Consider the following 16,154-nt stretch of genomic DNA (forward strand, 5'->3'; position numbering starts at 1 on the left):
TGATATGGACAGTGATGGTGCAGATATGGCAGGAGCAGTGGAATAGAGAAAGTGAGGGAAGGCATTTATTTAAAGTACAGACGAAAGTCGGGGAGGACTGCAGGAAGGGACAGAAGAGAGGAGGCTATTTTTACAAGATTAACGGTGGGACACAGCCAATTGAATAAGATCTTACATGTGATAGGAAAGATTCTGTGTGATTATTGGCAGGAAACCGAGACAGTGGAGCATGTATTGCTACAGTGTGGGCAGTGTCAAAGTTTTATTTATTTATTTTTTTTACATTTAATTGAACCTTTATTTAAATAGGCAAGTCAGTTAAGAACAAATTCTTATTTACAATGACGGCCTACACCGGCCAAACCCAGACGACGCTGGGCCAATTGTGCACCGCCCTATGGGACTCCCAATCACGGCCAGTTGTGATACAGCCTGGATTCAAACCAGGGTGTCTGTAGTGATGCCTCACGCGCTGAGATGCAGTGCCTTAGACCGCTGTGCCACTCAGGGGCCCTGAAAGAGAGAGGCTGAGATCTAGCGTGAGGGAGAAGGGAATACAGGTAGGATTTCGTTTCTCCGTCTCTGGCCCACGCTCCAGTACAGTAGGTGGCGGTAATGCACCATAACGGATGCCAACCGCGGACAAACCCCACTGAAGAAGAAGAAGAAGAAGAAGAAGAAGAAGAAGACGAAGAAGAGGGAATATTGAGTGTACCGTGGTAGCAACACACACAAGGCAAGCCAACTCAAAACGATACGTGGATTCTCATCGAATATTTGGGTGAAAGGCCATGACACACATGTGCAAACAAGCTGAAAACGCATAGGAATAAGAGAAGTCATTTTCACCGGACCATGGGAAACTGAAATAAGATTTTTAAATAAATATTATTCGCTGACTAGTAAGTAATTTATCAAGAAATTGCCAGTTACCTGCCCGCGCGTTAGCTAGCAGGTCGCTAGTCAGGTATTGCTAGCCAGCCGCATTGCCTATTTGGCTGTGTGGTAGTTATAGGTTTGGACTTTCCATTCGAGCTACCGGGCGTACTCAACCATGCCATGTTTTCTCGGAGGTGTATCAAGTTGGCTGGCTAGTTAGTTAGCTAGCCTACCACACTGAGTCTGACTGGAACAGTATTGCTAAGACAGTTAACAGACAGTATGTGGTATTACTATTCCACATAGCTAGCTATGTATTGTGCCCCCCGATTTTTGTTTTACTCTCTAAATAACTAGCTTTAGCTAGTTACTTTGAAATATATTTGTCTCGATCGGGCTCTGTTTTTGTCTCAATTACTTGAACTTTGTACGTCGGGGTTTCCCTCAACATATATTTATAAACGCGTTACTATTAACAACGTATATTTATAAACGGATTTCTTTAACCTTAAAAGCTAGCTACTACTGTTAGTATTTTTTCGACTTGGAAAATGGATTCGGGTATTGAAAAGGAATGCAGCGCTCTGGGAGGGCTCTTCCAGATCATCATGAACGACATGAAGGTAAGAGAAGTTCACATTGGTTAAATAACATTCTTAGAACAGTAGATAGAACTCAAATAGATGTTAAAAGGTTATCTGGTGAGACACTTAAAGTAGTAGTAGTAGTAGTAGTAGTAGTAGCTAGCGAACTAAGTTATTTGCATTTTGCCACGTTTTTACGGCTTGCCTCAGTATTCATTTTGCCAACCCAAAGTGTGACTGAGGTAAAATTGGTTTTGTATTGGAATTTCGGTGGACATTCGGTTTTCACTCGTCAATAGCTATTTACTCAGCATGCCATGACTATGAACATGGTATTTTCTGAATCTGGGTGGATGGTAGAACCCCCTCCCCTACTATCCTCCCCTTGTTCAGAATATATCATTTTCATAGTCATGTCATGCTTTGGTTAAAGCTGCAGTATGTACATTTTTGGGCGATCTGACTAAATTCACATTGAAATGTAAGTTATAGATCTGTCATTCTAATTGAAAGCAAGTCTAAGAAGCGGTAGATCTGTTCTTTCTATGCTTCCTGTTAAGTTTAGATTTAGTGCATTTGTTTTGTACGCCAATTTCAAACCGCTTGAAAATACAATGTTTTTGGGTAAAAATATATTTCACTGCGGTTAAGATGGTACAATGATTATCTACACTATACATTGCTTGTTTTGTCACAAACTGAAAGTAGGTTTTTACCACCCAGGAAATGGCGACACGATTTCTGCATATTGCACCTATTTAAGAGCTATTGAATATTGAGATCCGGAAGAAACCACTAACAATAAAAAATTAGGTGTGGATTGTTCTCCATCCACCCCTGATTCTTAATATACCGTTTTCATAGTCATGGCATGCTTGGTTCAGTAGCTATTGATGGGATAACTGAATATCCAATATAACACATTTTACCTAGCTAAAACAAATGCAACAGGCTAACTAATGTTAGCCAACTTGCTGGTAGACCAACTCTACTTGCTTTGATGTTAGCTTGCTAGCTAACCTAAGCTGGAGTAGATCAAACGGGGTCATCCATTTTACCTGTAGCCTCTGGTCAGATGTTCTTCTACTAACTAGTGAACGTTAGCAAGCTGAATTTTAAAATCTGTGTAAAATGTATTTGTTGAATTTTATCATGACACACTATTGGATGTTTTCCCCGCTTTTCCCGAAAGTCTTTATCATACAAACTCGCAACTATTTGCAAGTGTGACTTAACACCAATAGCACTCACTCACTTCTGAAATGTTTCCATTCGATTGTGCACAGGTGAGCAGGAAATTGGTCACTCTTGTCTATGTGAACAATACTATTGGGGGGTTACAGTAGACCTAACTTTTCCCGAAATATCTACTCAAGTATAGCAATAGTGTATAAAAGGGAGACTGTCTTAGATAAGAAGAGCCCAAACGCTGTCTTTTTCTTTGGTCATAAATGGTCATAAAGGCCACGAAGTCATCCAATGTCAGTGACTGTTATCCTGATTGGCAACTGACATTGGCACGGTTGAGATGCATGTGGCAGCAGCACCCAGCAAATTACCAGCATGGCATCCCCAACATATGGCCTTATATTCCCAAAATATTCATATTTAATTTACTTACAAGCAGCTAGGCCTATATCATTTTATGAAACTTATAGACCTCTACCCTTGGGCATGATACTAGGATTGCAACCAATGCCCTTTTTTATTAAATTATAGGTAAATTGAGTAGGCTATTTCAGGTTGGGCCTAGGCCTATTTGCCCCACAGCTTCCCCATCTACTGTATGCTCAATGCCAACACTTAAAGTCCATGGAGAATAAGAGCACCTCCTCCCAGCTGCCTACTGCCTTGAGGCTAGGAAACACTGTCACCACCGATAAATCCATGATAATTGAGAATTTCAATAAGCATTTTTCTACGGCTGGACATGCTTTCCACCTGGCTACCTATACCCTGACCAACAGCTCTACACCCTCCACGGCAATTGCCAATGCACCCCCCATGCTTCTCCTTCACCCAAATCCTGATGTTCTGAAAGAGCTGCAAAATCTGGACCCCTACAAATCAGCTGGGCTAGACAATCTGGACCCTCTCTTTGTAAAATGATCCATCGCAATTGTTGCAACCCCTATTACTTGCCTGTTCAACCTCTCGTATTGTCTGATATCCTTAAAGATTGGAAAGCTGCCACGGTCATCCCCCTCTCCAAAGGGGGAGACACTCTAGACCCAAACTGTTACAGACCTATATCTATCCTGCCTTCCTAAGGTCTTCGAAAGCCATGTTGACAAACAGATCACCGACCATTTCGAATCCCACCGTACCTTCTGCGCTATGCAATCTGGTTTCCGAGCTGGTCATGTGTGCACCTCAGCCAAGCTCAAGGGCCTAAACGATATCATAACCGCCATCGATAAAAGACAGTACTATGCAGCCGTCTTCATCGACCTGGCCAAGGCTTTCGATTCTGTCAATCACCACATTCTTATCGGCACACTCAACAGCCTTGGTTTCTCAATTTTGGATGAAAAGTATGCCCAAATTAAACTGCCTGCTTCTCGGACCCAGAAGATAAGATATGCATATAACTGGTAGATTTGGATAGAAAACACTCTAAAGTTTCCAAAACTGTTAAAATAGTGTCTGTCAGTATAACAGAACTGATTTGGCAGGCGAAAACCTGAGGGAAATCCATTCGGGAAGTAGTTTCTTTTGTTGGTTTTGTAGTTTTCTATTCAATGCCATTACAGTATCCATTGACTTAGGACTCAAATGCCTTCCACTAGATGTCAACAGTCTTTAGAAATTGTTTCAGGCTTGTATTCTGAAAAATGAGGAAGAGCAGTTTGAATGAGTGGACCCAAAAGTGTCAGAGAGCTTTTTCATGCACGCGACCCGAAAAAGTGCCTTTCTTGTTTACCTTTTATATTGACGCCGTTATTGTCCGGTTGAAATATTATCGACTATTTAGGCTAAAAACAACCTGAGGATTGAATATAAACATTGTTTGACACGTTTCTATGAACTTTACAGATACAATTTGGATTTTTTGTCTGCCTGTTTTAACTGCGTTTGAACCTGTGAATTACTGAAGAAAACGCGTGAACAATTCGGAGGTTTTTGGATATAAAGAGACTTTATTGAACAAATGGAACATTTATTGAGTAAATGAATGTCTGCTGAGTGCAGTCATATGAAGATCATCAAAGGTAAGGGATTAATTTAATCTCTATATCTGACTTGTGTAACTCTTCTACTTGGCTGGTTACTGTTTGTAATGATTTGTCTGCTGGGCTAGGTATGCTTTCGCCATAAAGCATTTAAAAAATCTTACACCGTGGTTGTCAGCTCATGGGGCACTCTGTTGACAACTTTGACATGACCAAACTGACATACACATGGTCTGTGGTTGTGGGGCCGGTTGGATGTACTGCCAAATTCTCTAAAATGACATTGGCAAGCGGCTTCTGGTAGATAAATGAACATTACATTCTCTGGCAAACAGCCCTGGGGGACATTCCTGCGTTCGACATGCCAATTGCACGTTCATTCAAAACTTGAGACGTCTGTGGCGTAATGTGACAACTGAACGGATTAACCTGGCTGCCCCCCCCCCCCCCCACCATGACCTCTTACGGGCTCCATAAAAAAGTGAAGCGGAAGGGCAAAAGAAACTTCTGACAATGTACTTTGGCTGCTTGAAGTGTTTAACTTCTTATGGCTGCAGCCCGACGCCGGTACACTTATGACAACAGCCACTTCAAGTGCAGGGCGCGAAATTTACATTTACGTCATTTAGCAGACGCTCTTATCCAGAGCGACTTACAAATTGGAAAGTTCATACATATTCATCCTGGTCCCCCCGTGGGGAATGAACCCACAACCCTGGCGTTGCAAGCACCATGCTCTACCAACTGAGCCACACGGGAAATTCAAAAGATATATTTTTTTAAATATTTAACTTTCACACATTAAAAAGTCCAATACAGCATATGAAAGGTACACATCTCGTGAATCCAGCCAACATGTCCGATTTTTAAAATGTTTTACAGGGAAGACAAAATATGTAAATCTATTAGCTAACCATGTTAGCAAAAGACTACACTTTTATTACTCCATCAGTTTTTTACTAGCTATCACAAATTCGGCCAAATAAAGATAAAAAATAGCCACTAACCAAGAAACAACCTCATCAGATGACAGTCTGATAACATATTTATTGTATAGCATATGTTTTTTTTTTAAATGTGCATATTTCAGGTATAAATCATAGTTTACATTGCAGCTACATTCAGAAATTGCATCGAAAGCAGCCATAATATTTACAGACACCAACGTCAAATACCTAATTACTCATCATAAAACATTTCTGAAAAATACATAGTGTACAGTAAATGAAAGACAGGCATCTTGTGATGCCAGACAATATTTCCGATTTATTAAGTGTTTTACAGCGAAAACAAAATGTAGCATTATATTAGCTTAGCTTAACACAATAGAAACACTTGGGCGCCGGTGACTACGACAGATATAAGAAATAACATCATAAATTGGGTCTTACTTTTGCTGATCTTTCATCAGAATGTTGAACAAGGTGTCCTTTGTCCAGATGAGTCGTTGTTTGGATTCAGAATGGCAGCTTTCTCTCTCCATTTAGCAAGCACGTTAGCCGGGTTGCATGGATCTCTCCATGTAAACAAACGGAAGAGAACGGAACACGGTAAAACTCCTGAAAAAATTTCAATAATCTGATGAAACTATATTGAAAAAACATACGTTACGATGATATGGTGACGTATCAAATAAAATCAACGCCGGAAATAATATTCCCCTATAACGTCAGCAAAACAAAAGGCAACCCCACTGTCCAAATTGCGTCCTTCAGAGTACCGGAAATTGGGTACACGTCTTTCCAAGAGGGTTTATTCCATCCCAGATCGAGATAATCACCTCCTTTCTTCTCTCACAGCCTTCTTGACACCCAGAGGAAGGTGTATGAAGTGTACGTAGACTCTTACGTTCATTGCCCATTTATAGGCAGGAAGAGGAAGAGAGCCTCGGACTTTGAACTTCCGGGTCAGGAAAAGTGCTGCAGAATGAGTTCTGTTTCACTCAGAGAAATAATTCAAACGGTTTTAGAAACTAGAGTGTTTTCTATCCAATAATAATATGCATATTGTACGAGCAAGAATTGAGTACGACGCCGTTTGAAATGGACACATTTTATCAGGCTACTCAATACTGCCCCTTGCAGCCATAACAGGGAAAATTCTTATGGCTAGGGGTTCCGCTAACAACATCCGCTGAAAAGGCAGAGCGCGAAATTCAAAAATATTTCTTAGAAATATTTAACTTTCATACATTCACAAGTGCAATACACCAAATTAAAGCTTAACTTCTTGTTAGTCTACCCATCATGTCCGATTTCAAAAAGGCTTTACCGCAAAAGCACACCATATGTTTATGTTAAGTCAGAGCCTAGTCACAAAAAACATACAGCCATTTTCCAGCCGAAGAGAGGAGTCACAAAAAGCAGAAATAGAGATCAAATTAATCACTAACCTTTGATGATCTTCATCAGATGACACTCATAGGACATCATGTTACACAATACATGTATGTTTTGTTCGATAATGTGCATATTTACATCCAAAATTCTCAGTTCACATTGGCGCCATGTTCAGAAATGCCTCCAAAAATATCCGGAGAAATTGCATAGCCACATCAAATAACAGAAATACTCATCATAAACTTTGATGAAAGATACATGTTTTACATAGAATTAAATATACAATTGTTCTTAAAGCAACCGCTGTGTCAGATAAAAAATAAAAAAAACTTTACGGAAAAAGCACACCCTGCAATAATCTGAGACGGCGTTCAGATATAAACAACATTTCTCCGCCATGTTAGAGTCAACAGAAATACGAAATTACATCATAAATATTCCAGAAGGTTCTCCCGTCTCTGCAGCACTCCACCAATCAGGCCTTTATTTTGGAGTCCACTCCGAATACTACTTCTCCGCTGGCGACATCTTGGAGCAGCCTCTGGGTTAAGTTCAATTGCCCTGTAAGGTACGAAGAAAGGATCCAATTCAGGAAAGTCGTGTTCCTGGTTGAAATCCTGGTGATTTACCACCTCTCTATCTAAAAGTTATTTCCGGCTGTATGTAATAAATAATGCAAAGAAAGTTGTGGCTAATAACGTGAGAAATTACATAAAAATAAATTGCCCGGAGTTGCCCGAAAGAAGGCGGCCATGTCTATCGGTGCCATCTCATGTCATTATTGCCACACTGTAAGAAATAAGCATTTTGAAGATTATTTCTTTGACAATTGCTCTCTTTGATAGCAATTTCTGAGTATTCAGTATGGATAAATGACTTTTTTAAATTTACCTGCTGTTAACTTCGTACGGCTGAAATCCCGTTAACGGGATCAACTTGACAACAGCCAGTGAAACTGCAGGCGCCAAATTCAAAACAACAGATCTCAAAATTAAAATTCCTCAAATATACAAGTATTATACACCATTTTAAAGAAACTTGTTGTTAATCACACCACAGTGTCCGATTTCAAAAAGGCTTTACGACGAAAGCACACCATATGGTTATGTTAGGTCAGTGCCTAGTCACAGAAAAACACAGCCATTTTTCCAGCCAAAGAGCGGAGTCACAAAAAGCAGAAATGGAGAAAATGAATCACTAACCTTTGATCTCAGATGGCACTCATAGGACTTCATGTTACACAATACATATTTATATCCAATAATCTCAGTTTACATTGGCGCGTTATGTTCAGAAATGCAAACAAACATCTGGTGATTTTGCAGTCACATCAAATTACAGAAATACTCATCATAAATATTGATGACAATGCAAGTGTTATGCATGGAATTAAAGATATACTTCTCCTTAATGCAACTGCTGTGTCAGATTTCGAAAAAGCACACAATGCAATAATCTGAGTACAGCGCTCAGGCACCAAAACAAGCCATACAGATACCCGCCATGTTGTGGAGTCAACAGAAGTCAGAATTAGCATTATAAATATTCACTTACCTTTGATCTTCATCGGAATGCACTCCCAGGAATCCCAGTTCCACAATAAATGTTTGTTTTGTTCGATAAAGTCCATAATTTATGTCCAAATACCTCCTTTTTGTTTGTGCGTTTGTTTCACAAAAACAAATTCACGAGGCGCAGGCACTTAGTCCAGGCGAAAAGTAAAAAAGTTCCATTACAGTTCGTAGAAACATGTCAAACGATGTATAGAATCAATCTTTAGGATGTTTTTATCATAAATCTTAAATAATGTTTTAACCGGACAATTCTTTAGAAATGAAAAGGAACAGAGCTCGCTCTCACGGCCACGCGCCTGACTTAGCTCACGGCATTCTGCCAGACCTCTTAGTCAAACAGCTCTTATTATCTCCCCCTTCACAGTAGAAGCCTGAAACAAGGCTCTAAAGACTGTTGACATCTAGTGGAAGCATTAGGAAGTGCAATCGGACCCCATTTCCACTATCTTGGATAGGCAAAGACAAACCTACAAATCTCAGATTTCCCACTTCCTGGTTGGATTTTTTCTCAGGTTTTTGCCTGCCATATGAGTTATGTTATACTCTCAGCATCATTCAAACAGTTTTAGAAACTTCAGAGTGTTTTCTATCCAAATCTACTAATGATATGCTAATCTTAGCCTGGGTATCAGGCAATTTACTCTGGACACGCTTTCCATCCGAATGTGAAAATAGCGCCCCCAGCCATAAGAAGTTAAACAGTATATCGGCAGATATATCGGTGAGTTTTGTTCCCCCAAAATGGGAATTTATATCGGCCCCCCCCCCCCCAAAATACAGTTTGTGCTCTAGTCTTAATAATATTGAATCCATTGCTGGCAGAAAACCACAGTCTATCAGGTGACTTTTCAGTGTTGGCATGTCAACACAGTGATTTAAGTGTCTGAAAAGCTGCCCTTGGGCATCCACCTTGCAGAAGTCTTAATGTACATACAACCTCAATTGGCAGACCAACCAGTGCCCCCCGCACATTGGCTAACCGGGCTATTTGCATTGTGTCCTGCCACCCGCCAACCCCTTTTTTACGCTACTGCTAATCTCTGTTTATCATATAAGCATAGTCACTTTAACCATATGTACATACTACCTCAATGAGCCCGACGAACCGGTGCCTGTTTGTAGCCTTGCTACTGTATATAGCCTCGCTACTGTTAATTTTTCACTGTATTTTTACTGTTTTTATTTCTTTACTTACCTATTGTTCACCTTTTTTACACTAAGTAAGCATCTCACTAAGGTCTCCACGTTATATTCGGCGCCCGTGACAAATAAACTTTAATTTGATTCATGTGGGAGCTGATGTTTGTCTGTATCACCACCTTGATAACATCTACGGGATCGGTGTCTCCGCCTCCCCCCCCCCCCCCCCCCCCCCACACACACACACACACACACACACCACCACAGGCTGGTTGCGCTAACGTAGCCTAATGTGATTAGCATGAGGTTGTAAATAAAAATAACGTTACCCAGGACATGGACATGTCTGATATGACAGAAAGCTTAAATTTTTGTTAATATAACTACACCGTCCAATTTACAGCAGCTATTACAGTGAAAGAATACCATGCTGTTATTTGAGGAGAGTGCACAATTATGAACTTATATGTATTACTAAACCAATTGGGTACATTTGGGCAGTCTTGATACAACATTTTGAACAGAAATGCAATAGTTTATTGAATCAGTCTAAAACGTTGCACATACACTGCCGTAGTGGCCAAAATCTAAATTGCTCCTAACCTGGATTATTACATTTTGGCCTTTCTCTTGCATTTCAAAGATGATGAAACATGCATTTTTGTTTTTATGTTTTTTTATCTTTAACCAGATATGGGTTATTATCCTGCGTTTAATTTCACATTTCCACACACTTCAGTGTTTCCTTTCAAATGGTATCAAGAATATGGATATACTTGGTTGATGTCCTGAGCTACAGGCAGTTAGATTTGGGTATGTCATTCTAGACAAAAATTGAAACGAAATGGGGTGAATCCTTAAATTTAAGAAGCAACCTCCGCTGGTTCACTGGGCCCCAGTAGCCGTGTACCCTGGGCAGAGGGCCACTGAGAAGTGCCTTAGGGCAAAGCCTCTCGGTTTGCCCTGTCCTCCAATTCGCCGGTTCTGGAAACAGCTCCTGAAATCTCCAGTCTAGAACACTGACCTGGTCTATGTATTGTGGTTGTAACAGAGCAAGATGCTTTATTTGCAGGTGCAGCTGAGTTGGATCACTTCATTGTAGTATCACACTAAGGGGGAATTTAATTTAACAAGCCAATTGTTTTGTCTTGAGCACCACACTGATTTGCTGGTTTAACTGTAGCAGTACTATTCTAATGGTTAAGATATCAAGACGTTATACACTAACAAATGAAAAGGTTCCTGGAGTATCCTTTAGGGGTTCTTCAAATTGAGACTGTGGGGGAAACCCTAAATCCTTGGAATAACTTTAAAAAAAGGTTTCTTCAAAGAACCCCTTTTAATGGACCCTCAAACCTTTATCAAGAACCTTTTGGGGTTAACAACCCCCTCCACCCTCCCCCCTACTTGTTATTGTTGATAATGATATGCATAACAATAACAGCATTTTAGTTGTCATTGTTTATTATGATTTTAGTGGCAAAGCAGAATAAAAACCTCATTTGGATTTTAACTCCCAGCAGAGTCCCAAGTTCAATGTGTTGATATTCTCCATATCCATAGCCTGAATGGTTTTGCAGTGCTTGGTGATTGAGCAGGTTTCCTCTTATATTGATCAGATGTGTAGGGAGGGTCAAGTCTGTGAATAAAATGTTTAATTATACAGATTAAACAACATGCACACGTCAATATTCATACCTTGGATTTTGTGGTAAATGTTAATGAGAAACTGTTTTGAAGAGGTAAGGGAGGAGGATGGTAAATATGATCTGCGTAACATACCAATTCAAATTTACATACCTTGTGTGTGCCTCGTCTGTATACCTGCAGACACAAAAGTGATCAGTTCAGTAATCTGCACCCAATACAGCTAGCCTACATATTTGGACCTTTTTATTGATAGATATCCATTGAATTGTGTCCATTGTCTGTTTTAGAAAGATTTGCGCAAATATGATAGATGGCATCATTATCAAAAAACTTACATTTAGTTCATTCAAGGGACAAACCTTAACTGAAAAATGTGAACATCTCAATTTTTGAGGTAAGTGCCTGCACCTGCCGTCCTTTCAAATCCAGATGTTTCCGTTTGGCAGTTCCTGCAAGAACCCCCACCACCTATGGGCTCTTGGAAGAACCATTTCATGGCCAATAACCTTAAGGTTCTTCAAAGAACTTTGAAGAGCTGAGAAGAACCCTTGTTGAACCCTTCATTTTTTTGTGTTACAGCAGCCTACTTGTGCTGTCTGCACTCAAAGCTGGTGTTCTGAACATAAAGAGAAATGCTATACTGAACAGTGAGAACTTCAGGAGGATGACTAAAGCTTGAGTCATAGTTTCCTGGTAATAGGGTTTGTGCCAGCACTGTCAAAGGTTGTTGCTATCTGATGCGCCCTCTCGCAGGGCTGTTGACATACGATGAAAGAAGTTTAAGTCGGCGTGTTGACAAGCTACTCAACTGTTATCCGTCCACACCCATCCTCAGACTTTCCCTATGGAGGAGATCCCGGAATTGAAGGGATTCTTTTTTATGGGCAGAGGTAACACCGTGCTTTCACTTTGACAATTGAGTGTGTTCTTATCCAAGCTTGGAATCTGGGAGCGGCCATGCTAGGGGCTGAGCCCGGGTGATAGAGGAAATTTGCATGTGGAGGATGGTGAGGGTTGGCTTTCAGGTCTCCGGTGTTTGCTCAGGATCAATGCAGTACTACAGATCACTGGAATTTAACAGCCCATCAACCCCTGAACAGCCCTGTGGGAAACTGGTGTTGTAGTATCCAAACACACCCACCCTAGACTGTGTGGTCCACAGGTATTCTCAATCAACAAGTGTCCTTTTAGGTTCAATCTATCTTTATAAGGACAGTGCATCGTTCTCCATCCAGTGTGAAAATGTATTTGAGATGTGCAAAAAGTATGCTCAACCTCATTGGTGTATGATTTGTTACTGGGCTATCAGGCTCCCCTAGTCTCCCAAGGGCCCTTGTTAGTAGCAGTTTAAGTGTAGAGAGGAGCTGGACCGTCATCTTTTTGTATCAATTATTAATCCAATAAGTGGAGCACGGGAGGCAGGCTGGCTCCACTGTTGGTACAGCTCTAGGCATGAATGAATGACAGCTGAGCTACAGCATGAATGAAGCAAAGTCCGCTACTTTACTGTTCAACAGGATCAATGATCAGTTAGGTTCCAGTGGCATACCCCGATGCTGTTTTTGGAGGCATGGAGATGGCGCAAGAACTAGCAAGTAGGAGTGTAGAAGGTGTATGTTAGTCATTTCGTCTTTCCATAGCAACAGCAAATTGTAATAGAGATTCTCTCTGGGAGTCAACTCCGATACAAAGGCTTTCATGGAGTTTAAAGAGAAACTCGAGGGACTAACTTCAGAAGAGCTGTACTCACTAGGGAGAAAAAATAATCAAGGAAGTGAAACCATGAAAGAAACAGGGAGGGCTCTCCTGGGTGGATCACTTCAAGCTTTTTTTCAGACACAGGAAAGCAGCCTCTTTGGTACAAACCATTGGCACTGGTAGGCTACAAGTGGTGCTTAGATGCTATGCACACAGTTTTTTAGACTGCAAGTAGTCAACAGCTATTTTCCCCTTCATAATTTCATGAAGTTGTAAAATTATTTATTTTATTGAATTCTGCTACTGAAACCAGTTTGAAAGGTGAGAGACAAGCACAAAACTGCAGGCAATAGGCTATACTCCCCATCCCACACTGTCCAGCCCCTTTGATCCAGAGCATCTGCACTGTTCATATACGGTTTTGCTAGTGCATTCAGGCTGCCGTGTGAATGCATTATTTCCTGTGTTTTCATGGTATTTATTTTGAAATTTAAATCAACCAGGGCCTGTCAAACAGCACCCGCGAACAATTAGTCATCGTGACGGCAATTGATTGATCAGTGGGTCATTACACCTCAAAAAGCGCGCGGATTTTGACACCCACCATCTGTTTCTGTTCATTTATGTAGTTAGAAACATAAGATTAGCATTCCTGTAAAATTATTTTGTTGAAATATATTTTGATCTCTAAGAAATTAAGCTAATTGATGTCACCCAAACGGGCAAGTTTTTATCTGTAGTATTCCTATGATATCCCATAAATATAGTACCTAACATCAGATTTGGACCAAGTTTTTCTAACAATGAGTTAGACCATGAGGAATCCAAAGAAATGGTCAAAAGCCACCCACTCATGTGTCGGGGATAGTCCTACTCTGAGCCGCAGCGCCATACTACTTGTCAGACATAGAGAACTGATCGTTGTTTGTGTGGGGCACCGTGGGTGGGTTTTGACCATTTAATTGGATTCCTCATTTCTCTCAAGGTTTGGACCAAATCAATGTTACGTACTACACTACCGTTCAAAACTTTGGGGTGTCACTTAGAAATGTCCTTGTTTTTGAAAGAAAAACACTATTTTAAAATAACATTAAATTGTTCAGAAAAAACTGTGTTAGACATTGTTAATGTTGTAAATGACTATTGGAGCTGAAAACAGCTAATTTATTTTTTAAATGGAATATCTACATAGGTGTACAGAAGCCCATTATCAGCAAACACAACTCCTGTCCTCACAATGTGCCATTGGTTAGCTAGTCCAAGTTTATAATTTTAAAAGGCTAATTGATCATTAGTAAACTATTTTGCAATTATGTTAGCACAGCTAAAAACTGTTGTCCTGATTTTAAAGAAGCAATAAAACTGGATTCTTTAGACTAGTTGAGCATCTGTAGCATCAGCATTTGTGGGTACGATTACAGGCTCAAAATGGCCAAACAAAGAACTTTCTTCTGAAACTCGTCCGTCTATTCTTGTTCTGAGAAATGAAGGCTATCCCATGTGAGAAATTGCCAAAAAACTGAAGATCTCGTACAACGCTGTGTACTACTCCATTCACAAAACAGCGCAAACTGGAACTAACCAGAATAGAAAGGAGTGGGAGGCCCAGTGCACAACTGAGCAAGAGGACAAGTACATTAGTGTCTAGTTTGAGAAACAGATACCTCACAGGTCCTCAACTGGCAGCTTTATTAAATAGTACCTGCAAAACACCAGTCTCAATGTCAACAGTGAAGAGGTGACTCTGGGATGCTGGCCTTCTGGCAGAGTTCCTCTGTCCAGTGTCTGTTTTTATTGGCCAGTTTGAGATATGGCTTTTTCTTTGCAACTCTGCCTAGAAGGCCAGCATCCCGGTGTCGCCTCTTCACTGTTGACGTTGAGACTGGTGTTTTTGCGGGTACGATAGTCATTTAAAGCATTCAAAATGTTAACACTGTATTTCTGATAAATTTTATATTTTAAATAAACAAAAAAGTGCTTTTCTTTCAAAAATAAGAACATTTCTAAGTGACCCCAAACTTTTGAACGGTAGTGTATATTTTTGGGATTTTATTTGAAACTTTTATAAATTACAATGGCCAATTTGGGTAAAATCAATTAGCTTAATTTCTCCAATTTATATTTCAACAAAATAATGTTGCAGGAATGACAATCTTATGTTTCTAACTACATAAATGATTTTATCTGAGATTTAGATTGTTGGTGTCATATCTTGCTGGAACGGCCCCAATAAAACACTGAGTATTTCCCAACCTTACCCAATTCTATGTAGCCTGAAAGGCAAACAAGGATTTCCTAGTATGTTTGTGCTGGGAAACCGGCTTAGAGTTATGTTATTTGTTTCCTCAGAAATCGTACCATAGTGATCACTATCAGTTTATTTTCCTCCTCTCTAGAATACATTACATTATCTCTCAGAGTCAGCACATCTCCTAAAACTGTAGCCCGTAACAGCTGTATTGCTCTGTTGCCAACAGGGGAAAAATGCTTTTTTTCTCTCACTGGCCTTGGGGCAGCAAAAGGCTCATTATCATGTGACTTATCACGTTTACTCACCGGGCCCTGTATGTGAACTTACATAAGGATTGGTTTGTTAAAGCAGGTCAACGGCAACGAAAAGCAAATGGCATGCAGTGAATGCATTTACTGTCACAATTCGAGGAGAAATTAATTATTTCATTTGTACATGTCATTGCTTGTTCTGTAGGTAATGTCCTTGTTTCGTAGTGACTTCTTCCAGTAGCTTTCTGGATCAATTGCCCCCTCGGCCAAGGACAAAGGTTGATTTGATTTTTAATTGTTAGTGGATAGAGTCACACACCAATTATCCCCTTTTGGAGACGGAAGGTACAAAACAGCCACCGCCTGTAACATCCCTGTGTGCCTTGGTTCATGACCCAAGCGGCACGGTGGACTTCTACACCCAGAGCCAGGTTGCGTCAGTGACTGCCCACTATGCCTTCGCTGGCCCCTTTTCCAATGGTCACTCGAACAGTGCAGGATTAGGGTTGTCAGATTTGTAGGAATAGCAGGTGACAACAGTCATGGCGTTGTCTGAGCAACAAGAGTGTAGTCATTCTATTTTTAGCTTTTTTCCTATGGAGAAGTTGAGTTTAG

The 16,154-nt window shown here is 40.4% G+C and overlaps 1 protein-coding gene across 2 annotated transcripts in view; it reads left to right on the forward strand.

Annotated features, from left to right (window-relative positions):
• Nucleotides 1–692: 692 nt before the first annotated feature.
• LOC129840413 (protein MTSS 1-like) overlaps nucleotides 693–16,154 on the forward strand; it is a 136,653-nt gene continuing 121,191 nt past the window's right edge. For both annotated transcript variants that reach the window (XM_055908265.1, XM_055908275.1), the window contains exon 1: nucleotides 693–1,502. In XM_055908265.1, the coding sequence (XP_055764240.1) occupies nucleotides 1,431–1,502 (72 nt within the window). In that variant the 5' untranslated portion in view covers nucleotides 693–1,430. The remainder of the gene's footprint in view (nucleotides 1,503–16,154) is intronic.

Source organism: Salvelinus fontinalis, chromosome 3 (genome assembly GCF_029448725.1).
Source record: "Salvelinus fontinalis isolate EN_2023a chromosome 3, ASM2944872v1, whole genome shotgun sequence".
Lineage (NCBI taxonomy): Eukaryota > Metazoa > Chordata > Actinopteri > Salmoniformes > Salmonidae > Salvelinus > Salvelinus fontinalis.